Raw genomic sequence first — 21,453 nt, 5'->3', positions numbered from 1 at the left:
TTACATTCGTTTTATTATCCTTTTTTTTTTTTTTTTTTTTTTTGAAGAACAAAATTTACTTTTGATGTGTATAATTTCAGTTGATTGCATTGCATATAGACAAAAACAAATGGACGAAGTCGGATTTTCCCTGCTGGTATATTATGAACAATCCAGGAAATAATTATACAACGCTCCATTCAAATCAGAGTTCAAAATAAACATGGTATCATCAAATAACAAAGGAAGCCAAATCTCTCATATCCTAGTGCTTAGCTACCTCTACAGAGCAGCCATAACACCCAACATACCCGCAAGACCCACACCGAACCCAGCAGCAGTCATCTGCGGCGCAGCACCCTCAGAAGCAGAAGTCGAGGGATCAGAAACCGAAGTCGAAGTACTCGTCGCAGTAGCCTGACCCTCCGAGTTGGTCATCGTCGTGGTAATAAACGACGACGAAGGAGTAGCCGAGCTCGAGCTCGCGCTCGAACCCGATTCACTAGCAGACCCGCTAGCCGAGCTCGATCCACTAGTCGAAGTCACCGTCGCAGACGAAGCTTCAGATTCCACCGAGCTGGTCACAGATGAAATGGCGTTGCTGGCACTGTTGAGAGCACTGCCTGCGGCGCCGGTGACCTTGGAGGCAATGTTTCCTCCCTCGGAGGTGACATCGGAGGCTGCGCCCTCGGCGCCGGTTACGGCCGCAGAGGCGATGTTGCGGCCGCCGTCAACGGCCGTGGAGGCGGCGCCTTTGGCGCCGTCGACGATGTTGTCGATGGAGTTGCCGACGGAGTCTTGGGCGAGGACGGAGGAGGAGGAAAGGAGGAGGAGGGTGGTGAGAGTGTTGATGTTGAGTTGCATGGTTGCGGTTGTTTGTTTGTTTAGATTAAGTTTGTTTGTAGGAGGATGCAAAAGGTTTGTTTGTATAGCGTCTCTCGTAAGATGAAGATGCAAGTGGTTATTGAGTGATGGTTGATATGAATCTGGGAAACGTTACCCCTTATATATCGGATCCCCGGCATTAATTACAATAGCGGGTGACCAGTCCGATGGGATCGGCATATAGCCCGGAGGCCTCGCTGACAGGGCGCAGCAGACGCGGCGTAGCAGGCCCTTTTTTCAGTGATCGCCACAGTGCATCGAGCCAACCAACCAGACTCCATCCTCAAACCCTGAATAGGAAGCCTCAGAGCCTTGTACCAGTCATATTGCCCGTTTATACCGTAGTGACTAAGCAATGCAGGAATCCAGCAGCCTAACAAGCTATTCTTAGTAAATCCCGGCATACGAAATGAGATCCATAGATCGGCAGAACTCTTAGTGTCTGATTGGATCGGTGAAGCACGCATGAAGAAGCCCCTTACAAACTGTCCTCTTATTGGACACTGCCTTCGACTCCAGAAGCATCCCGAAGGGGCCATGTTTGGGGGTTTTCCTGAATTGGAAATGGCCAAGGAGTCACGGGGAGATGGATGACGTGGGCGTTTGTTATGATACTGGAGCTGCTGCATGGCTATTGCTTGTCATTTGGACATAATGCTTGTTGTGTACACGGCAGCATGCATGAATACGAGCCTGAGTACGCAAGCTTTTGCTCGGTTAGGCCGTGAAGGATCTTTGACATATGATAATGAATGTATGGATGTAGGAGGTTATCCGAGGTCTCCGAACCAAGGATGGCAGGGCAGAATTCTCGGTGGGTTTTGGGACAATAAGGCTGTGTATTATAAGGCTGTGTATTCCATTGTGCATTGCCACTTGTATCCGTGGATTCCGTGGAGAATGTATCAGGGACTGAAGGGAGAAGGGTCTGGGTGTTCTTGACTCGAGGTACGGAGTACTCCGTTCACATCCCGTGTCTCGGCGGGATATGTTTTCTATTTCGAACTCGTATGCTAAGAGGAGTTTGCATGGCAAGCTGTGAATACGTGGACTACCTTGGGCCAATCACATACGTGTTCCTGTCATGGCTTACCGCCTTTGTATTGGTTGGCGGTGAATACTGCCGCTAGAATTCTTGTAGTAGGCGGTATGAAAAGACAGAATGGGGGCTCATCTCTACCACATCCGATAAACCAACTGTTAGTACCCATCGGGTCACGTGTCTGACCGCCCTCGCTTTCTGCCCGGTAGTTTATATAGTTAGCTCAGCCGATAGGCCATAAACCAATCAACCATTCACCACACACCAAAACCAACCCCTCATCAGGCGCAACATTTCCATCAGCTAGTCGATCCCAGCCTGCCTCGATCCCCTGCTCTCTAGAAATACCTCGCCCCCAAATAAGCTTCAGATCGGGGATATTCCGCTCCCTATCACTAATCCACTCCTCTCAGTTCGCTTGCAAGTCGTCGTAGTATGCTTGCCGTCCTATTTTCGCGATGACTTCGTCTCGAATGTCTGCGGTATTGCAGACGACTGGGAATGCTTGTTTCAGGCCCTGGAACGAGGATCCCCTTCCGTCGGGCGAGAAGGTCTAACAGTGTCAGCTTTAGTTCAATTGATCAGGTAGACGAGAGGAGACCAATGGACGATACCTTCTGTTCTTGCCCAACGTAGATAACTACCGGTTTAACGCCCTGCAGCTTTTCTTTCTTTTGCATTATCCTCACAAACTTCTCCAAAGCACCGTCCCTCCCACCAAAGTCGACAATTATAACTTTTCGAAGATTGAAACCCGACATCAACTTTGCGGCACTTTTCATCTAACTCACCAGCACAGTCTGTGGCAGGTCCCTGTCGAAATCGCTCCAATGAGATGTCTTATATCCCATGGGACCGATGGGGAGATGTATGCTTGGATTAGACGTGAACGTATACCGATTGAGCAGGTATCCGGTCTGCCAGATTGCGCCAAAGAGGGAGAACCACGCCATTTGGCTTAGTTGCTCCTCTGTAAACCCAACCGCTGTGTCAATCGGGATCTCATGGTATCCCTTGACCTGGTACTCGTTATACAACGACATAAATTTCTCTCGATGCTCCGATACCTCAGCCCAGTACCCGCCAACTTCAAATCCACAGGTGCAGACGCCATCGGCCAGTATCCGAATAGAAGTGTTCCGGGTCGCAACGAGGTGATCTTAGACTCGACGATAATGCCATATCCCCACGTCGGAACGATGCCCCATTGCGTATTATCGTTGTATGGTTCCAGAGCGGATTGGGGGACTGGATATGCGTTCCACTTGTCCTGGTTTTAGTAAATAAGTTAGTTTTTGCGGGAAAGGGACACACCAGTTTAGAAAGTGTCCAAGTCGAGCATAGCTCAGGTTATTAGATACCAGACTTAGCACGGCTGGCTGCACACGGACGCTATCTGGGGATAACTCTGGATATGTGGATTTATCCACTGAAACAGTTTTGTGGACCCGGCTATTGGACTTGGATACCACGTGGAATTCCATATTCACGAGTTATTGAAACAAAATATAGTGACTGAGGTAGAACTAAGAGATGTTCGTGTGGACAGGACAAATACATAAACTACCCTCACCCCACCGCGATCATTGTACATCATGATCCAAACCAATCATATAACTGCAGCGAGATCTTGTGCTAATACACGCTTATGCAAGATAGAACTTATGCGATACATATTAGTGTACCACAGGCAAAGCAGATGTCATGATTAATGATAGATTTCGCTACCTAGTGTCTAGGTACGAATGTTATACGTTTTATCTACTGGCTGTCGAGGGGAATATATAAATCTGCGGGGACTGTAAATGTACTCTTTGGGCGAATATCTATGCTATCATATGGCTCGACTCGCTCATATCGGTCAACTATATATATGTCTTGATAGTGTACGAGTAGGGTAGCCGGCAACTTAACAAGTCCGTCCACAACGGATGGAAGTGGAAGCTGGGAAAGTTGAAGAAAGCAATTATGTTGATCAGTAACTATCCGTAATTAATTGACAATCATCGGAAACGACATGGTCAAGAGGAGATCAAAAGCACCCACGCACATATGAGAAATCCCAAATAAACCAAAGAGTTAGAAATCAAAAGATCAAACTAAATCACCCCAACTACTCCCCATTTCCTCCTCCAATATGAGTAAAATCACCCCGTAAACGGCACAGGAACCATCGGCGGAATCGGCGTGTTCTCACCTGGCTCAATACACTCTTCAATCCGCCCCAGGATATACCTCTGCTTGCCACAGTTTGCATTGTAGTAACGGCAGAAACTGGAAAAGATCATGATATTATCGTATTCGTCCTTTGCGCAGACTGGTGCCCATTCGGGAGGACAGACTTGTTGACAGGGCGGGATGATGGTGGCTGCCTCCTGGACAGGCACGGTTGGTTCCTCTGGGATGGACACGGCTGGTTCCTCTGGGACCTCTGGGGTTGGAAGGGCGAGGGCGAGGTGGTGGAGGAGGAGGAGGGTAGTTCCGAAGGTGAGCTTCATGCTAGTGTTTGTTATTTGTGTTGTTTTGGTAAGTGCATTGGTGGTATTTTGATAGTTGTTCAATGAACACGGTGGTTGAAGGAGGAAAGAAGAAGAGGAGGGATTCTTCGTGCGGCGGTCTCCTAAATAGACGGAATGTAGGCAGACGTCGGCACAGTCGTTGCTGTAATCGACTTCCGATATAGAAATCTAGAACTCTAGGCTTCAGTGGCATCGCTGCTCTTGGCCTTAGGCATCGAAATCTTCGACTGGGTTTTCAAGATGTAGGTGAGAAAGAGATGGTTGAACGGTGAATCTCCTCCTGAGATTGATAAGATACGCTACGAGACCATTCAATCGCGGCTCGTGTCTGTCCCTAGAAGTGTAGTAGACCAGAATCGACTGTCCTATCACTAGTGAGAGGCACGTACACACCCATAGTTAGTTAGACCAAGATATTTGTCATCAATTAGCTGTCACATGATATAGATCACATATAAAATGATGGGACAAACACCTATTTAGTAGTCTGCTCATACATTGGCGATATGTAACCGAAGCAGACGAGATTTACTCAACTGGTGGACGGACTTGACATGTTTAGATCCATTGTTACCTGAGCGCCATATGCAGTATAAAGGAGAAAGGCTAGACATTTGCTTGTTGATTGGAGAAGGAACTAGCTAAGGCAGACAGGGAGAAAAGAGGAGTTGTGTTGTGGGCAATGCTAGCCTGACTGGGCATAGCAGGCGAAGGCCTACTGGCCTCAACATGCAGGAGCTGATGGTTCGAAGCCGCAAGTATAACTCGCATGTTCGAAGGCATCTGCGAGGTCGACAAAGGGATGCTGAGATCGGTCCTCAACGACCACACTTCTCATACACATCCCCCGTGTTTCCAGAGAAACTCGGCAGAGAAGAAAAATAAGTTCCGGGAAAAAAGCTGAGAATGGCCTACACTTATCAGTGTAAATCTGGGCATCAGAACACGCGCAATGCAGCTATAGAAACAGCATACGAACCCCCATCAACACCAACGACAAGACTGCATTGGAGCCAAGTAAGAGACACTAATGTCCCTCAACGGTCAGCATACTGTTAGCACTGATTCTTGGGTTCATCGCCAGAGACATCTTCTCATACATCCGGTGATCAATCAATGGATGCAGACGACTGACCCTCGCTGTTGGATATAATCCCTCGTCAAGCTAAACAAGGAATGCTGCATTCAACCTCCGGTGACCCCGTTGTCTCGTGGTCAATTTGGATGTTGTGTGTGCGGGGTACATCGCCCTTACTTGTTCGACTTCTAGTCATTGGTGGGATGCGGAATGGTACTTGAACTTCCGTTCTCAATGATATCATTCAGTGTATGTTCTGGGGTTGAAAATTACGCTTTGTTGGAAAGCTGAAAGCGCGACTCTGGTTGAATGGCGACAAATAATCATCTCCCGATGTATGGAGTATACAGATACAGAGTATACATCGAGTCACGCAGCAATCTCCCGATACTCATGAAAGAGCCTCCCACCCTCGAGATAGCTATACTTCCTCCAATTCGATTGATAATTTTATCCGGTACGCTGATGTGAGATGAGAACCTTAAGGTACGTCTTCGGACCGTTATAATTGGTGTTGTTTCTAGATGAATCGATGCCAAGATGATCACACACGATATATCACACATAAACCCACACGCTTGGATTCTATATATGTATCCCAAGACATCGAGCAATTTCTGAGAATCATCCATCCATAAATAACCACCACAAAGGATTGCCCAGAACCAGTTCTCGTATATGAAACTGCCCGCCCTTTTCATCGAGGCTGACTCTCGCCACATTATCGTATCCGTGATGTCAGTCTTGATTGGTCCCTGCATCGAAAAGAACTAGATCTAGGTTTACGAACGTTCTTAGAAGACCGTATTTGAGTGATGGCATTGGATACCTCATTATTACCATGCATAGACCGTCGTATTCGGCTGCCCCGGATTCAGTAGTCGCAGCAGAATTCCCAGCATGGGCTCTGATCCTTCTGCAGGAAGAGCTGCATATTTTTGCTGTCATTGGATGTATCATATCTGGGACTCAGCATTCTTGAGCTGAGCTCGTTTAGAGTGCCGAAATGGCCCCGGGGAGGGGCGCATGAGCTTGGCTTTAAAACCTGATCTGGAATAAAGTAAGGGTTTTGCCATTGGCCTATCAGCGTTTGTCATATTACGTTCATGGGAGGTATAAAGAGAGGCTAATAACCAACACATTGAAATTCATCATCACCATCGATCAATCCAATTCTACTATACTATTGCAACACTTCCAACATCAAAACAACTCATCGATCATCCACAATGAAGTTCCTCTTCGCAGCCATTACCTTCCTCCTCCCTCTGTCCTTCGCACTCCCCGCGCCCCAAGAGGGCGACACTCAGTGCCAAGACTTCTGCACATTGGAATATAACCCTCAATGTGGCAGAGACGAGGCTGGAAACACCAGAACCTTCTCCAACCCCTGTGTTTTCAGGAAGCACAACTGCGAGAATCCGGAGCAAGTCTACACGCAGGTTGAGCTCTCGGAATGCAATGACTCGGTATGTTGATGATCGCGATTATCGCGCATAAGGCTAACAGCGTTAATAAATATAGGCATCCTAGATAGGATCGCCGGATGCTGCGATTCAGGAGGAATGGCGGAGTTGGCTATACGAGGGATCGGCGTAATGAATCTTCAGATTTTCGCATGGCTGAGACATAGCTAGATCTTATCTGGCTTAGATTGGGAGAAATGCATCTAGCTGTACTTGGCAACAATCGACGTTTTTCTTTCTTGTTGAACTTTTTCCTCGACATCTAGTACTGGGACTTGAAAGTTGTCACAAAAGAGAATCATTTCTGTAGGCTGATAAACCGGAAATAAATATTAATGTACAACGATCATAGAAAACCACATCATAAAATCATACAGCCCGCGACACCCGCGTACCATCCCTAGTATATTTCCCAAATATACTCCCCTCATCACCGTCCTCTGTCTCACTCTCCACCTTAACCTCCTTTGTCCGCCAAATGGCCCGGTGATCTCCGTTATTCTCCACATCGTAGGCTTCTTGCTCGTTGAGCGGGAGTTCTGATACAGAGGGGAGGTGCTTGCAGCCGACGGGTTTAGGGTTGGAAGTGAGTTGGAAACCAAATCCAGAACGCGAGCCGGAGCCGGAGGAGGTGGAGGCGTCTTTGGATTGGAAGGTTTTGCGGAAGAAGGGGCGTAGGGTCGGGATGCATGCGGCGACTATGACGACGTTTTGTTCGATGCTAGAGGGGAGAGACTATTAGAGGCTGGTAGAGAGTAGAGAGAATGAGGGTACTTACAGGCCCCAGTTCACTAACGGTACGACGTTCCAGACTGTTGATGTTAGCAAAATCCATCCATGCCGGGCCAATCTGGGGTCACTCACGAGGATCCGTCTTATCCGTAAATAAATGCAAATACGTCGCCTTGACAATAGTAACAATCGCAGAGAGCAATGTCAACCCCATCATAATGCACACGCTCAACTTCTTCGGAAACCGCATCTGCAGATTCCAAAACGCGCTGATGGGCATAATCGCCAACACGATATCCGTCATGGTTGTATACGCACTAACCCAGTACGAATAGTCGTTGAAAACCGACGGATCCCAGCATGTACCCGGAAGAGAAGCATTCCACAGCTTGTCCGTCGGCGAGCACTGCAGAAATACGACGAAAACGGATACTATGGCGAAGATGACTTGGACGGTGGACATGGCGTAGAGGGCGTAAGTGCGTGGAGGATTTGGGTCGAGGAGATTGCTGACGAGGATTGCGATAGAGATGTTTGGGAAACTGAAGGCCCCTGGATATTTGTTAGGGATGTGTTATGAGTATGTTAGTTAGAATTGCACGGACCAATGTTGAAAGCTGGGTTGGAGGTTAGCTTTTCGGATACTTTAGAGCATGGTGGGCGCATACGGAATGCTATAATCTGCCATCTGGCTGTCATGATTGTTCCTTCCATGCCGTGTTCTACGATCACTGCTGCGGTGTGTCGTCCCAGACCAAGCGTCACCGAGTATGATACCAGCGCCGTCGCAATGATGCTGAGGGCCTAGCCGATGAAATGAGCCGTGTTCAATATAGAGTACCCTGTATAGAGTTTACTTACCAGCGAAAAGAAAATGAAAACATCATCCCAACCAGGTTGCTTGACAATCTCTATCCGAGTAAAAATCTTGAGAGAGGTCGTCGCAATCGCGATACCCGTACACACCCACCCAATGACGTTAATCTGTATTGCGCGACTCTCACTGAAATCCACATCTGTGTTGAGACTCGCCATAGCTATGGTAGCGGAGAGAGTCGGCCAAAGCTAAAGACCCCTATACAGACCGCGAATCCGGGGAAAGGTAGGTTTTTATGATAACCTTCGACGATGAGTCCTTTTAGAAATCAAAACCTACGCATTTTCAGTATTATTATGACAGTCAACAGTCTCTTTCATATTTTTTCTTTTCTTTTCTTGGCCGACTAGTAGTTTTTTAGCCCACATGAGTGCAGATACTCTATATCTGCAAGGAAAATTATGAACCATGACAGGGGTTGAAACAATGGACTGGTGTCCGGGCATTGGCAGCGGTTCCAATGAGGATGTAGAAGGATCAATTGACTCCAGTTAACTCCTCGGAGCACTTCGGTGAGGACTGAGGCTCGTCCAGCAACGCGACATAGAACACTGGTCAGTGAAAACCGGATCTCATGGTTCTTCCAGGTTAAGATCTCAATCCGGGCCACGGTAACAGTGCTTAGCACGGTCTAGTCACTCGCCGAACCACTTTTTTATAGGAACATGTTGCTTATTTTAAGCCGTCCGGGGACCGCCGGAAGGTGGGTACTCCGGTCGATCTGAGCCCGCGCAACAACACGTGAACAATGCTTGAAGTCCCTTCTCCCTGACTGAAGAAAGCTTGTTCTCTAAATGACCGGTATATAGTGGATTAATCCAGCGAATACCATTGAAGAGCTATCACAAAGAGACTTGACAATAGGGTTGGACAATGCGAGCTGCAACAATCCGGAACAAAGAATGAAGAAATGCGGCGCAGCCAATTTGGATTCTCGGAATTCGGACCGCCCTTAACCATGGACAAATAGACCCACACGAAAATAGAGCTAAATCAGCCGGTAGTACCATGAATACGAGGTTTTCTGCATGAACATGACTCGCGCGCAAAATGGCAGGTTCGGAGCGAAGCGAGAGAAGTGGTGGTAGCGATGAGGCTAAAGAACAAAAACCGCTTTTGATTGCGTCGCTAGGACTAAGCAAACTCCCGTAACTATTCCAAATACAGACTAGGCTCTGTCCCCTGACAGGGAGGTCAGAATTTAGCCTGGATTTTGGGGAGCCCTTCCAACCCCGCGGGTTGGACTGACAAGCCCACAGATCTGGCCATATGATACGCAACTTGGAAGGAGGGGCACCTCGACACGAGCACATAGACACGCGTATCGCTAAGGGGTGATAGCGGTTTCCAGTCCCTGACAATGAGGTCTATTAAAGGCAGTCATCGGACTTGCTGACTGAAGTAGTATCTCATCCGTATACAATTATTTTCTCCTATCAGATTTCAAAGCGCCAACCATGAAAATGGCCGTATCCTCGATCCTGGAAAGCCTGGCTTCGGCAGGAAAGGCGTTCGACATCAATGAAGCCGGATCAAGAGAAGCTCTTATTGAGCACAGCCGTGCGCTAATCGGTGCGCTAGAAATTCCAAGCGAGTTTGTACAGCGCAGCTTCTGGGCAGAGGTAATCCTGATGTATTCTGAAGATCAAGGAACAGTGTATAATGTGGTATGATCTCGATAGCCCGCTATGTCCGCGATCATTCGTCTTGCCGTCGACGTCAAACTATTCCAACTCCTGCGGGAAGCAGGAGATGCCGGCCTCACCCCGTCCATCCTGTCCGAGAAAACCGGAATAAACGAGCTCTTGCTCCGACGCCTAATGAGCCACCTAGTGACGATGCACATTATTACCTACCATGATGGTGCCTTCCACAGCACACCACTGAGCAACGGTCTTGCGGAAGAGAAATACCAACACAGCATCTCCTTCTGCTACGATGCTTCAAGACCTTCGTTCAACGGCTTCCCGCAATTCTTCAAGAACACCGAATACAAAAGTCCTACCGTAGGCGGCATCGACGGTCCCTTCCAAGATGCGCATAAGACCGAGCTCCCGTTCTTCGAATGGATAGTCACCACGCCCCCGCATCTCCAACATTTCGACTCGTTCATGGGCGCCTACCGCGCCGGTAAAGCAAACTGGTATGCCCCCGACTTCTACCCCGTCGCCGACCAATTGATCACCGGCTTCGATCCCTCCATCAGCGACGTCTTGCTTGTAGACGTAGGCGGTGGAAGAGGCCACGACCTTGCAACTTATGCCGCCGCACATCAGCCCGCATGTCCCGGTAGACTCATCCTCCAAGACCGAGAGGCCGTTATTGCCGGCGTGGTGGCAGAGAACAGCGACAAAGAGCTCCCCTTCGAAGTACAAGCGCACGACTTCTTCACGTCGCAAACGGTCTGTGATGCACGCGCGTACTATCTGCACTCCATCCTACACGACTGGAGTGATGAGGAGGGCATCTTGATCTTGCAGAATCTGGTGCCTGCGCTCAAGAAGGGATATTCTCGGGTGTTGCTGAATGAGATTGTGGTTAGCGAGGAGAAGCCGACGCTGGCGGCGACGAGTATGGATATGATGATGCTGGCGCATTTTGCAGTCCGGGAAAGGACGGAGGCCAACTGGAGGGAGATATTGGACAAGGCTGGGTTGAAGGTGATCAATATATACTCCTATCCAGGTGTTGCGGAGAGTGTGATTGAGGCGGAGTTGGTTTGACCCTTAGACAAGAAAAGAACAAAATATAAGCCATCCTTATAAAGATATGCTTGCGACGTACCATAGTCGAGATCAGAATTTGTTTATGTCACTCTTTGCAACAGTGGGTCTCATAACCCCATCCATCTCCTGGTCCCTATAGAGCTTATTTCGTTGGTGTTGCCATTTTCGGCATTCAAAGAGAAGATGGTGTGTTGTCTCCCTTGATAAGCCACAGCTTTTACAGGTTGCATCTTCTTGGGCCTGAATCCAGTGTAGGTGTGCTCCAATGGTTGCATGTCCTGACTTCAGTTGAAAATAGCGGCTTGCCAGGTGCTTGGGAGCTACTGCAGCTGTAGAACAAAGCTGCCAGTTCTTCTGTGGCCTGTATATTCGTTGACCTTGTTGGGATCGCTGGCCGAGCTCCTTAGTGAGCCATCTCTGCTTTTGTGTTGTAACGGCTTCTGTTCGGGCTCTACAGGCAAAGGCCAAGAGATCTCTTTTGGGCCTCTTCCTGGAGGCTTACTGGCTGCTTGCTTTGCTGCCTGGTCAGCTCTCTCATTTCCTTCTACCCCTGCGTGTCCCGGAACCCATTGGATAGTGGATTGATGACCTTGGGCACATAACCTCTTGGCTATAGCATGTGCTTGGATCGCTAATGCTTGACCTGGCCCTGGCTGGGTATGCCGCAGCCTGGCGATGGCGGCTTAGGAGTCCAGCAGGATAGTGACTGGTCTCTGGTCTCCCACTTTCCCTGCCACCTGGAGTGCTTGGACAACTCCAAGAAGCTCTGCATCAAAGACCTTGCATCCCTTGCCCAATGGGAACCCCCAGGTCTTCCATACTCCTCCTGGTTCTTGCCATGCAAGTACCGCTCCACACCTTCCATTCTCCAATCTTGACCCATCTGACAAGATTGCTAGTCCAGGAGAGAGAGATTGCGCCGCTGCTAGGGCTTCTGGACCCGGTAGCACTTCTATTCAGCCTGGGAATTGGCTACTGGTCATCTGTATCATGCTTTCAAAGCCCTCAGATGGGTCCGCTGGTAGGATGTTGGCTAATTGTCGAGCGAGGTGTTGTCCCAGGGACCATGGGCCCTGGCTGCTTTTCTCAGCCCATTGTCAGTTCCCTGGGGTCTGCTCCCCAGGCTGGACGTGTTGACCCCCTTCTTGGAAGCTCACTGGGAGGATCTTCTTGGCAGGATGGTTCTCCGGTAAGCTGAGCAGCCGGACTGCCGGGTGGTATATCTCAACTGTCGGGCCTCCAGTAGAACCTCTGCTGGTGTTAAGCTTGCCTCATGAACCAGTAGCCCTATAGGGGTGGATTTCAGCATGCCAGTGATAGCATGGGCCTGTTGATTGATAATCAGCTGTATACCAACTAGCTGATCCTTCTGGCCCTGCCACCAGAGTTCTGCTCCATACAGGGCTACTGACTGCACCGCCGCAACTTGAACCTGGCGAGCCAGTCCTGGAGTGAGTCCATAACTCTGACATAGGTGTTGTACCTGGTTTTCTGCAGCCCGTGCCTTGCGCATGCAGGTCTGATAATGGGCCTTGAGATTTAGGCCAGAGTTGTGACGGCTCAACGGCTCAACACCAGACAAACAGCGCCAACATATCAAACGATGCCATACAAGCAATATGGGCAAACAAGGGCTTAAGCCGCACCACACAAATGCCTATAAAGACCGTTCATCGCCTAGATAGATTTCCTTTTCTTCTTCTTCCCTAGATTCGATATTCTCGTCGTTAGGCTACCTAGTCTAGATATGAATATTATTCGTTTTATCTACTAGTTTCCGAGCCCGTGACAAGAGTCAAGCCAGACACCGAGCCATCGGGTTGCTTCTAGGTTGAAGGGCACACAGTGACCATCTACCTCCACTTGTGCTTGTTGAATTTGATCTTTCAGTTCTCGGCCCCGTTTGCAAGTAAGCAGGATTGCTTCTGTTTTCCCTGCATCAAACTGGACCACATTATCATGCCCCCACTCAATAGCCGCCTTGGCCGCTCTCTGCAGTTTGTTGCAGACCTCTTTCACAGAATGTCCCGAGGCAAGCAGACCTATGTTGTCACGGAGCTCAGCTGGGACAATGGAACATCAACTCATGTGTTATACCTAGGTAGCTGTGACGGCCCAACACCGCATCAACGGATGATACATCACAAATGCCACTATACAGCCCTACCACCAACAACCCCTATAAAAAACCTCTAGTTTAGATAGGAACATTGATTCAATATTATCTACTATTCCGAGCCCGTGACAGTTTCAGCCTTGATTTTTGGCCCATTGTTTCCCTCGCCTTGGGGCTCTGGTTATTGTTGTCGTTTTGGTTTGCCTGGCTCAGCTGAGCATTGATTGCCGGTGTATCCTGCTTCACTGGTCCAATTCACTGGATGGTGTGTTGGGCCTCTGTGAGCTCTGTACGAAGCTGGCTGACTTCCAGTTCCAGCTTTGTGATCCGCTCTAGATAGATCCCTTCATGGATTTGCTGCTCTGCTCTCCAGTTGGACAGCTCCTCTGCCAGGTGTGCCTGTACCTGTTCCCGGACCATCTGGTACATTTCTTGTTGCTATGTCTGGGCTGCTTCCAAGGCCCCCACCAACACCTGGGCTTGTTTGCTGGTATCTAGCAGGGAAGTTTGATGCTTTGGCCTGCCAATCCATGACTTTTGTAGAATCTTTCATTGCCTGATTCCGCTTCTGGCCTTCATTTTCCTCCATGTTCTCACTCTCTATGCTGCTATCATTAAGGACAGTCTGCATCATGTTCCCGGCTCGCCAACGGGTTGGCGTTGGGGTGTCTGGCATATCCAGTGTTTCCGCGAGCTGGGAGCCTGGGAGGCCACGTTGCCCGTTCCGGGGGGTGACGCGTGCGATACACCACCACCACGAGGTCTCAGTGCCTCCATGGTGGTTTCTAGGTGCCAGGAGGCCCCTATCCGTCGATCGACGCGTGAAAAAGACGTGTTTTTCTTGGGTGCTGATTTTAATGTTCCAAGCGCCAAGACCCCACATTCTCAGGTATCGGTTGGTCGATTTTTACGGTATGGTCCAATGCATACACTATAAGGGAGGGGCAATTAAATATCGGCGAACAGATGCCAGCTGTGGGAGGGATTGCTTATATTAATGTAGGTGATGATCATTTGCAGTTGAGCCTCAGTTGCTCTTTTATGCGAATTGCATTTTCCCAGAAGTCTGGCCGAGGTATAAGGTCCTGCAGCAGATTTAAACCCGCTATCAGTGTAGTTTCGGCGAGCCGGAACCTAAGTCTTTGTCTCCATATTCAGAGCGGGAGAGACTGTCGACATATATGGTGTTGCGTTGTATCAATGCCCTCAAGAAAATACAAATCTGATCCATCGCGTAAGTCAGATTACATCAACCGCTCCGTCAACGCAAATCAGGGGCAATACTGATTGTTGTGCATGAGCCGCAGCCTATAACAATCAAAGCCAAGAAGGCGGGAGGCGGAGTATCACAGCCTTGCAGCTCGGCATCGACCATTATAATAAATGGTGGTATCTCTGGCCATGTCATTTTTTAAGCTAAGTACGGAGTACAAGCCAGAGTTATGAATAGATGCTTGGAACCTACATACGCGTTTAGGAACTTTGAGTCTTTTTCGCAATGCTTCCATTCATGGAGTAATGCCACAAGTGACTCCTCAGAGGCAGTTCTTGAAATTGAAAGTGACTTTGGAAAAATCATCCAAGGCTGCCTTCAGAACTATTGCAATTCCACAAACTCGGATCTTGGAAGTTGCGGATTGAACCTTCAGTGGGATCGCTTCTATCGGCTGACATTACGGCCATTTGTGGACTTTAATTCACATGCATGTCATAACCTCAATGACCATGTCAATACAGATATTGCAGGCCCCGGAGTATGCTCATACCAGTCTCCCATGAATCTAGCTGATTATTAGTTAGGTCATTATATCCTATGTCATGCAAATTGCAATAATCTCATGTATCTGGCTGGCCATACGAATCTTGGGACTAATAGATTCGAAGAAAGCCAGGGAACGCAATAGTCGAATGCGCATGTATTTGATAAATCAACGTTCTGTCGTTCGATTTTTTTTGGTCGAGTTTCAGGAGACTCAATGTTTTTTCGTTATTGCTATTCAGATTGCATTTATCCTGTCCATGTCCGCAGGCCCCGAGTTATACGGTGCTGCCAGTCTCTACCAGCTCGGTATGGATATTGCGATGACCAGGGCAGTTTGTATTGGATCCCTTGTCTCTGTTAATTTTGGTCTCTGGTTGGTGCAGAAAGCCAGCATTAAGTCCTTCTATACTTTGTTGTGCTCTTCTATCACTGTCTTCCTATCAATTGTTACATTTCACATGGCCAGCCACTGGTCACCAACACCGGACAAGGTCGCATTATTGGAAGATAATGATGCCTTGTCCAAATGCGGGTATCACCCTCCTCCGCTGATCTGGTGTGGGCCCAGTACATATTTTTTGCAAGACATGCTTGTATTTGGGCTTTTCGTGGCAACTGTCTCTTTATTTTGCTTCACATTTTGCCATGCATTGCTCGAGTTGTTGCAGGTTGGTTCCTTAGCCAGACGACATCTTCGGGATGCCAATTCCAACTGGTTGCAGAATGTCTATCACTGCATCAATGGATTGCTTCCTTCTTCTAGAAGGACTAGGTCTAACTGGAAGAATATGTTCAAGGTGTTGAATTTCTGTGTCGAGGCTGGACTTTTCATAATGGGTATTTGGTCTACTTTTATTATTACTGACGCGGTCAATCTTGATGCGAGTGACTGGAACTTTGGCCAAATCATTGCTGTGTCAATCTGGGCACCGCCTATGTTCAAGTATTTATATTGGTCCTTGTGTGAGTCTCGCTGTCACCAAAATATGTGTTCTATGCTGATTGTTTTAGTCGGAGTCGAGTCCTATTCGGCAGCCCGGATTCCATTACCGTACAAAATCACCAACACGAATCCCAATTCTTCCGAATAAAATGCAATTCAGATGCCACCAGTTTACTTATCACTGCGCGCGTGCGGCTGAGTAGCTGAGCCAAGACCGGCGGCGAGGGGTTTCGATAGAAGGTTACATGGCCCCAAGGATTTGGTTTGGAGTTATGGATAGATTAAATCATTTGGCTGGAGGGTTCCTACTAGTGGTACGGAGTAGGCGGGGTTCATTAGGGGATGGAGCGGCTGATCACAATCTACCAGGGCAAGCAAGGGCTCTCATATGCGTCAAAGGCGACAATAGATAAAGCCAGCACAACTGACAACTGTCTGTTCGTCGACTTCTGTACGATGTATGTTTATTTTTCGTGTATTTATTTTTTATATTTTTTTTATATTTTTTATATTTTTTTTTCGTCTATCAAACTTCGAGTTGAACATCTACACATCCTATATTAGCAATGTCCGAACATCGGGTTGTTTTACCATGAGATTCATCCTCGTAATTCTTTTGTTTTCACTGTCTCTGGCACTCCCCGAGAAAGATGGGGCAAGTGCTGGAGATTATCCAGAAGTATGCCGTGTCGGTTATGATCCTCGATGTGCAACAGGTGCAGACGGGAATCGAAGGGAATTTGGAAATTCTTGCCTTTATGAGAAGGATACTTGTCAAGGAAATGAATATGTGGACATTGTACTTGGATAATGTACTGAGGTATGATAGTCAATATTGCTATAGAGAACAATGCATATGAGATTGACTACTACAGGCACTACGAGAGAGTACTACGCTATAAGGAGCCTATAGCGCATGGCGAATTAGTCCGATGGATACAGCGTATTGTATTTGATGATTCCAATGAATTTGACGAGAAGTACATGCAAAATTCGATCGTGGTTCACGTCATGTCTACAAGATGAGCCCTTATACATCGCCACCTAGGCACCCTTTAGGCAGCAGGTCCAGTAAGATCCTTCTTCTCCATCGATCTTTCATCTTCTTACCCATCCTCCAACCCTTCCCACACCAAATCCTCCATCTGAACCAGCTCTCCACGATGCAACTAATCCTTGCAACCCTCTTGCTCCCCCTCTCCTTGACCCTCCCCGTCCCTCTATCAAAGGAGGCGCCTACTGCTGAAGAGAGCATTATTCCTCCTAACTCTTGTCTTGGGGTCTGTGCTAAACTGTCATCTCCTGTTTGCGGCAGGAATGCAGATGGAGTCCTTACAACTTTTAACAACGCTTGCTTGCTCCGCAAGGCAAATTGTGATGGACTCTCCCTCGTTCAAGTGCCACTCGAGGAGTGTTCTGACACGCAGGTATGATACTACGATATGTCATCACATACATAACACTAACTATCCTAATTTCAGGTAACCAGGAATAATGATCCCGATGATGAAGAGGAGGATGGTGATGGTGATAACGCTTTGGAGACTGCCGACCACCCCTTCAGGCCCCCGAAGGGATACCCAGGCAAGAAGAAGGGTCATAAGAAGGGCAACAAGAAAGACAACAGCAAGGGCAAAAAGAAGGGCAAGAAGGTTTGGTAAAATCTGATCAGAGATACATTCAAATGGGTGAGAGAGGGTCTCTTTCCTATATAGCTTGATGGCAAAGAAACGACGAAGAGAGTATTGCTTGCATATACTGATTGCCGTTAAATTTTCTCTTTATGTGGTATAGCGGCCACATTGATTATCCTCTTGCTTTATAAGAAATTGCAACTCTTCCTTTAGTTTCCACATGCTCGGAGTCAAATACAAAGATTTATTTAGTTGAAGTAGAACATTATGCCTGATACATGATATTGCGGCGAGTTCAGAGATTGGACAGTGTGCGAAGGAAGCTATCACATCCAGTGTATATTATGAACATAGTACTGTGAGCCTGTCCAGCCCTCCACTTTCTAGCGTGGCTTCATGGGTACTTACAGGCCCAGGGGCGGTTAAAGACAACTGTATTTCACATCCAGAGATAGTGCATTCCAGTCTTCATGCTGCATATTTCAATCTCATCATAGAACCCTTTTTCAAAAATTCCTTACTAGAAAAAACACACTTTACCAGTGCCAGCTGTCTGCAATCAGGGAGAACTAGAGATTATCTTTAATAAATGTTAGGATCCCTACCTATCAGTTCGCTACTATCATGTCGGTTCCCGAGCATGATGAGCATCCGCTCATCAGTGGTCTTTTTGACCCAACGGTAAAACTTCTGGGCTCAGGCAGTTGCTCTAACAATAAAACACATAACTTATTGGCATTCACAATGCTCTATAACCACCCTAAAGTCTTAAAGTAGTCAATACCCCCACTATAAAACTGTGACAGTCAACGGCTAATGACCAATTGCCAATGGAGCAATATGAGCAAATGACGAGCCCTAGCCCTTTCACACATGATTGCATGATGGGTAGATAGTTTTCCTTTGTCTTGCCACACTAGAGTGTCATTCGGGTAGAGTAGGGTTCCCCGACCATTCCCCGATCTTCATCAACTCCCCCCCCCCCCCCCAAAATGCCTGGTCGCGTGACCCACTACTCCGTGCTATGACTCTGACACTGTTCTTATGACAATAATTTGCCTGTATATTAGCTTTTTGTCGTAGGTCTCGCGCTGGGGGTGTGTCAGAGGCCTCGGGCTTAGGTTATTCTGTTTTTTCCTCCACCCTGCTTGTTTTGTCAGCGCGAGCCCTCATTGTCTAGATAACTAGCTAGATAGGATCATCAATCGACTACGTCCTGATTATCTTCTCCTTACTCGCTATCAGCGATCGGAACTTTAGTCTCGACCTTGTAGAAACAAACATCTCAAGATGTGAGAAAGCTTGTAAAGAGGAGAACAGGGCAATTGCTCGCATCGAGAAAACAGCGAGCAACGGCAATCGCATGTCTTACAAATTAAACTTGAATAAATGAACTCATAGGCTATAACATCAACCTATCTAGCAAATCTCTCTATCTACATCTCCCATATTCAATCACTACCATCCCTCACCTTAAACAAAAGCTGTACCTCCGAGTCCGGCGCACAAGAAAAGCCAAAGAACTTATTCTTGGGTCTCATCCCTCCCTCATCAGCTGCAAGCTTAAACTCATATTTCCGAATAATGTAGGCAAGTATAGTTTTCAATTCGATTATTGTGAAGAATCGACCTGGGCTATATCCATATTGTCTCTCCATTAGTTAATAGTTCCAACATGTGAAAAGGTGTAAAAATGAAGCCATCTCTTACCATGCATGTCTTCCAAGTCCGAAGGAAAGATGTCCTTCTCCAAATACTCTCTGCTTATTTAAAAACCGGAAAGCGTCAAATTGAGTTGGGTTGCAATATCTCTTGGTCGAATAATTGACCGCCCAGGCAGGAGCAGCAACCCACTGACCCGCGGAGAGGTGTGTTCCGTCAGCCAGGGTATGGGGTCGCTGTGCTTTCCTCATCATTGTTCCTGGGATCCATTATGTTAGCATATAGAACATGCCGTGTTTGTTGTGGGGGGTTATACCGGTTGTAGCAGGATGAAGTCTCAAACTCTCTCTGACAGAACTATCAAGCTTTCCCATCTGCAATAACGCCTGCTTTGTCCAACCGCCGGAGTTTTCTAGGATGGTTTCAATTTCATCTTTGATCGGGTTGTGAAATACTGGATAAGTTGCCAGATCATGCAAGGCGTTGACTAGACTTGCAGATGAGGTGCCCATAGCAGAGAACTGAATGTAAAGAGTATACATAGTGAGATCGTAGACCGATTGGTTTGCCGGGGTGGCGTCAAGCAACCATTGAATAGCATCATTCTAACCATGTTAGCATTGACAAGAAGTTAGTAGATTAGGTAAATATGCATACTGGTTTTATCTCTTGATCTCCTTTGTATTCTTGATATGATCTGCGTCTTTCTTCGAACATGGGACCAACTTTAGAGAGGTACACCTGAAACGCACCCTGTTTTGGCACCAGAAAAACGGGCTAAAATAGATTTGAGGGGTCTTGGGGCCAGATCAATTGGTAAACCAGCCCGTGAGATGGTGTTTGACAGCTCTATTACGCTATCCAGGAATTCTTGGTCATTGGCGAGTTTATGACCAAACAGCGCCCGGTTCGTGGTTACAGATACACACCTTTCTGCAATACTGTGGTGATTGAAACTCTCCCATTTCTTGCCAGTAGTCGAGATCTTGCTGAATATATTATCCAAGTCCTTGATAACTTCCGGTAGAATCTGTGATAGTCGCTACGTGAGGTTCTTCAGGATGATAGCCACATGGTATGGTTTCTCATGGATGCATTTGCCAAGAATATATGAGATGGAATTTCGCTCGTCTGCTGCAGCTTGCATGGAAATAATCCGTTCGTCTGCATTTTGCAACTCCTTGAGCACCGCATCATCTGTGACCATTACCACCCATCTTGGTAGAGTGGAGATCCTGAATGACTTTCCATCCGGTGCATACTATATTTTATTCCATATGTCAGTCAAAGGCTCCAACTACATACAATTACGGCAATGTTACCTTTTCATATCCATCCTGGATAATGGCAGAAGTATCTCTAAAAAATCTGAGTCCTGCTTTCCATGAGCCCAATGGGCCAGGAGGGACTCCCACGGCCGGGATGGTTGGTTTATTCTATGTCCCTTGGTTACCAACCCATAGCAACCATAATGATTCGGCAATCCTCTAGAATGTGAATAGACTTACATCTTTGACAAGATATGTGTGAAGTCGGCTGATGACCAGGAGTACCACAACCAGTAACAGGTCATAATCAGTAGCAGTCATTGTCACGGGCTCGGCCAGGATAATGGAACTTCTTCTCATGAGTTCAGCCTAGGTAGCTATCGACGAGAATAATCAACATGAGGAAGGAAGAAAGAAAGAAGATAATGCCCTAACAACCCCCGCCTCACGTGATACCAGCCAGCCACTTTTGATGTATGTGGATGGTTGATTATTATTGGATTGGGTGCTTATCGGCGAAGGCTAGCGCTATATAATGTAATCGGTAAGCGAGCTGTGTACATCGACAAAATATTTTTCGTTCAAAATATCGTTGTGGGATAGTGGAGGTGTGCAGGGAAGTGGATGTCTTTTAGTTGAATCATGTCGACGCGATACCAGAGGTATCGCGGAGGTGCTGCAGAGAACCGGGGACAGCCGTGATACCTCCGCGGTTTTTATCAATTGATTTTTTACTACTAGTACATAGTAGTTATATATATCTG

At 47.4% G+C, this 21,453-nt stretch overlaps 11 protein-coding genes across 11 annotated transcripts; 5 read left to right on the top strand and 6 right to left on the bottom strand.

Moving 5' to 3' along the window:
• Window positions 1-21: 21 nt before the first annotated feature.
• Window positions 22-1,246, bottom strand: ASPGLDRAFT_42295 (putative GPI anchored protein). Its single transcript, XM_022545582.1, has one exon. The coding sequence runs from the start codon at window positions 841-843 to the stop codon at window positions 262-264; it is 582 nt and encodes a 193-aa protein (XP_022405392.1). The 5' UTR covers window positions 844-1,246; the 3' UTR covers window positions 22-261.
• A 954-nt stretch (window positions 1,247-2,200) lies between these two features.
• On the bottom strand, window positions 2,201-2,949 carry ASPGLDRAFT_79171 (uncharacterized protein; the record flags this gene model as incomplete). Its single annotated transcript, XM_022550010.1, has 2 exons — window positions 2,201-2,459; window positions 2,698-2,949. 2 exons carry the CDS (start codon window positions 2,947-2,949, stop codon window positions 2,316-2,318), a joined length of 396 nt encoding a protein of 131 aa, XP_022405391.1. The 3' UTR covers window positions 2,201-2,315.
• Window positions 2,950-3,702: 753 nt separating this feature from the next.
• ASPGLDRAFT_42293 (uncharacterized protein) lies at window positions 3,703-4,717 on the bottom strand. The gene is made up of 3 exons (XM_022545581.1): window positions 4,104-4,717; window positions 3,957-4,033; window positions 3,703-3,888 (listed from the first exon to the last, which is right to left on the bottom strand). Exons 1-2 carry the CDS (start codon window positions 4,402-4,404, stop codon window positions 4,020-4,022), a joined length of 315 nt encoding a protein of 104 aa, XP_022405390.1. The 5' UTR covers window positions 4,405-4,717; the 3' UTR covers window positions 3,703-3,888; window positions 3,957-4,019.
• Window positions 4,718-5,315: 598 nt separating this feature from the next.
• ASPGLDRAFT_42287 (uncharacterized protein) lies at window positions 5,316-5,975 on the top strand. Its single transcript, XM_022545580.1, has 3 exons — window positions 5,316-5,341; window positions 5,405-5,452; window positions 5,561-5,975. Exons 1-3 carry the CDS (start codon window positions 5,332-5,334, stop codon window positions 5,722-5,724), a joined length of 222 nt encoding a protein of 73 aa, XP_022405389.1. The 5' UTR covers window positions 5,316-5,331; the 3' UTR covers window positions 5,725-5,975.
• A 490-nt stretch (window positions 5,976-6,465) lies between these two features.
• On the top strand, window positions 6,466-7,194 carry ASPGLDRAFT_42286 (uncharacterized protein). Its single transcript, XM_022545579.1, has 2 exons — window positions 6,466-6,972; window positions 7,028-7,194. The coding sequence occupies exons 1-2, from the start codon at window positions 6,733-6,735 to the stop codon at window positions 7,034-7,036; spliced, it is 249 nt and encodes an 82-aa protein (XP_022405388.1). The 5' UTR covers window positions 6,466-6,732; the 3' UTR covers window positions 7,037-7,194.
• Window positions 7,195-7,275: 81 nt separating this feature from the next.
• On the bottom strand, window positions 7,276-8,795 carry ASPGLDRAFT_42285 (uncharacterized protein). The gene is made up of 6 exons (XM_022545578.1): window positions 8,563-8,795; window positions 8,370-8,505; window positions 8,307-8,318; window positions 7,834-8,253; window positions 7,748-7,781; window positions 7,276-7,690 (listed from the first exon to the last, which is right to left on the bottom strand). Exons 1-6 carry the CDS (start codon window positions 8,734-8,736, stop codon window positions 7,339-7,341), a joined length of 1,128 nt encoding a protein of 375 aa, XP_022405387.1. The 5' UTR covers window positions 8,737-8,795; the 3' UTR covers window positions 7,276-7,338.
• Window positions 8,796-9,822: 1,027 nt separating this feature from the next.
• Window positions 9,823-11,403, top strand: ASPGLDRAFT_141435 (uncharacterized protein). Its single transcript, XM_022541739.1, has 2 exons — window positions 9,823-10,200; window positions 10,261-11,403. The coding sequence occupies exons 1-2, from the start codon at window positions 10,036-10,038 to the stop codon at window positions 11,299-11,301; spliced, it is 1,206 nt and encodes a 401-aa protein (XP_022405386.1). The 5' UTR covers window positions 9,823-10,035; the 3' UTR covers window positions 11,302-11,403.
• A 2,014-nt stretch (window positions 11,404-13,417) lies between these two features.
• Window positions 13,418-14,481, bottom strand: ASPGLDRAFT_42281 (uncharacterized protein). The gene has a single exon (XM_022545577.1). It carries the CDS (start codon window positions 14,301-14,303, stop codon window positions 13,767-13,769), a length of 537 nt encoding a protein of 178 aa, XP_022405385.1. The 5' UTR covers window positions 14,304-14,481; the 3' UTR covers window positions 13,418-13,766.
• A 65-nt stretch (window positions 14,482-14,546) lies between these two features.
• Window positions 14,547-16,429, top strand: ASPGLDRAFT_731535 (uncharacterized protein). Its single transcript, XM_022549658.1, has 4 exons — window positions 14,547-14,654; window positions 14,728-15,174; window positions 15,221-16,145; window positions 16,194-16,429. The coding sequence occupies exons 2-4, from the start codon at window positions 14,863-14,865 to the stop codon at window positions 16,271-16,273; spliced, it is 1,317 nt and encodes a 438-aa protein (XP_022405384.1). The 5' UTR covers window positions 14,547-14,654; window positions 14,728-14,862; the 3' UTR covers window positions 16,274-16,429.
• An 859-nt stretch (window positions 16,430-17,288) lies between these two features.
• Window positions 17,289-17,849, top strand: ASPGLDRAFT_54702 (uncharacterized protein; the record flags this gene model as incomplete). Its single annotated transcript, XM_022548096.1, has 2 exons — window positions 17,289-17,552; window positions 17,607-17,849. The coding sequence occupies 2 exons, from the start codon at window positions 17,289-17,291 to the stop codon at window positions 17,784-17,786; spliced, it is 444 nt and encodes a 147-aa protein (XP_022405383.1). The 3' UTR covers window positions 17,787-17,849.
• A 2,614-nt stretch (window positions 17,850-20,463) lies between these two features.
• Window positions 20,464-21,010, bottom strand: ASPGLDRAFT_22188 (uncharacterized protein; the record flags this gene model as incomplete). Its single annotated transcript, XM_022543161.1, has 3 exons — window positions 20,464-20,682; window positions 20,744-20,857; window positions 20,930-21,010. The coding sequence occupies 3 exons, from the start codon at window positions 21,008-21,010 to the stop codon at window positions 20,464-20,466; spliced, it is 414 nt and encodes a 137-aa protein (XP_022405382.1).
• Window positions 21,011-21,453: the final 443 nt, after the last annotated feature.

The sequence above is a fragment of the Aspergillus glaucus genome (genome assembly GCF_001890805.1).
Source record: "Aspergillus glaucus CBS 516.65 unplaced genomic scaffold ASPGLscaffold_2, whole genome shotgun sequence".
Taxonomy (NCBI): Eukaryota; Fungi; Ascomycota; class Eurotiomycetes; order Eurotiales; family Aspergillaceae; genus Aspergillus; species Aspergillus glaucus.
Note: the sequence above shows the minus strand (reverse complement) of the source record. Positions and strands in the feature narration are given on the sequence as shown.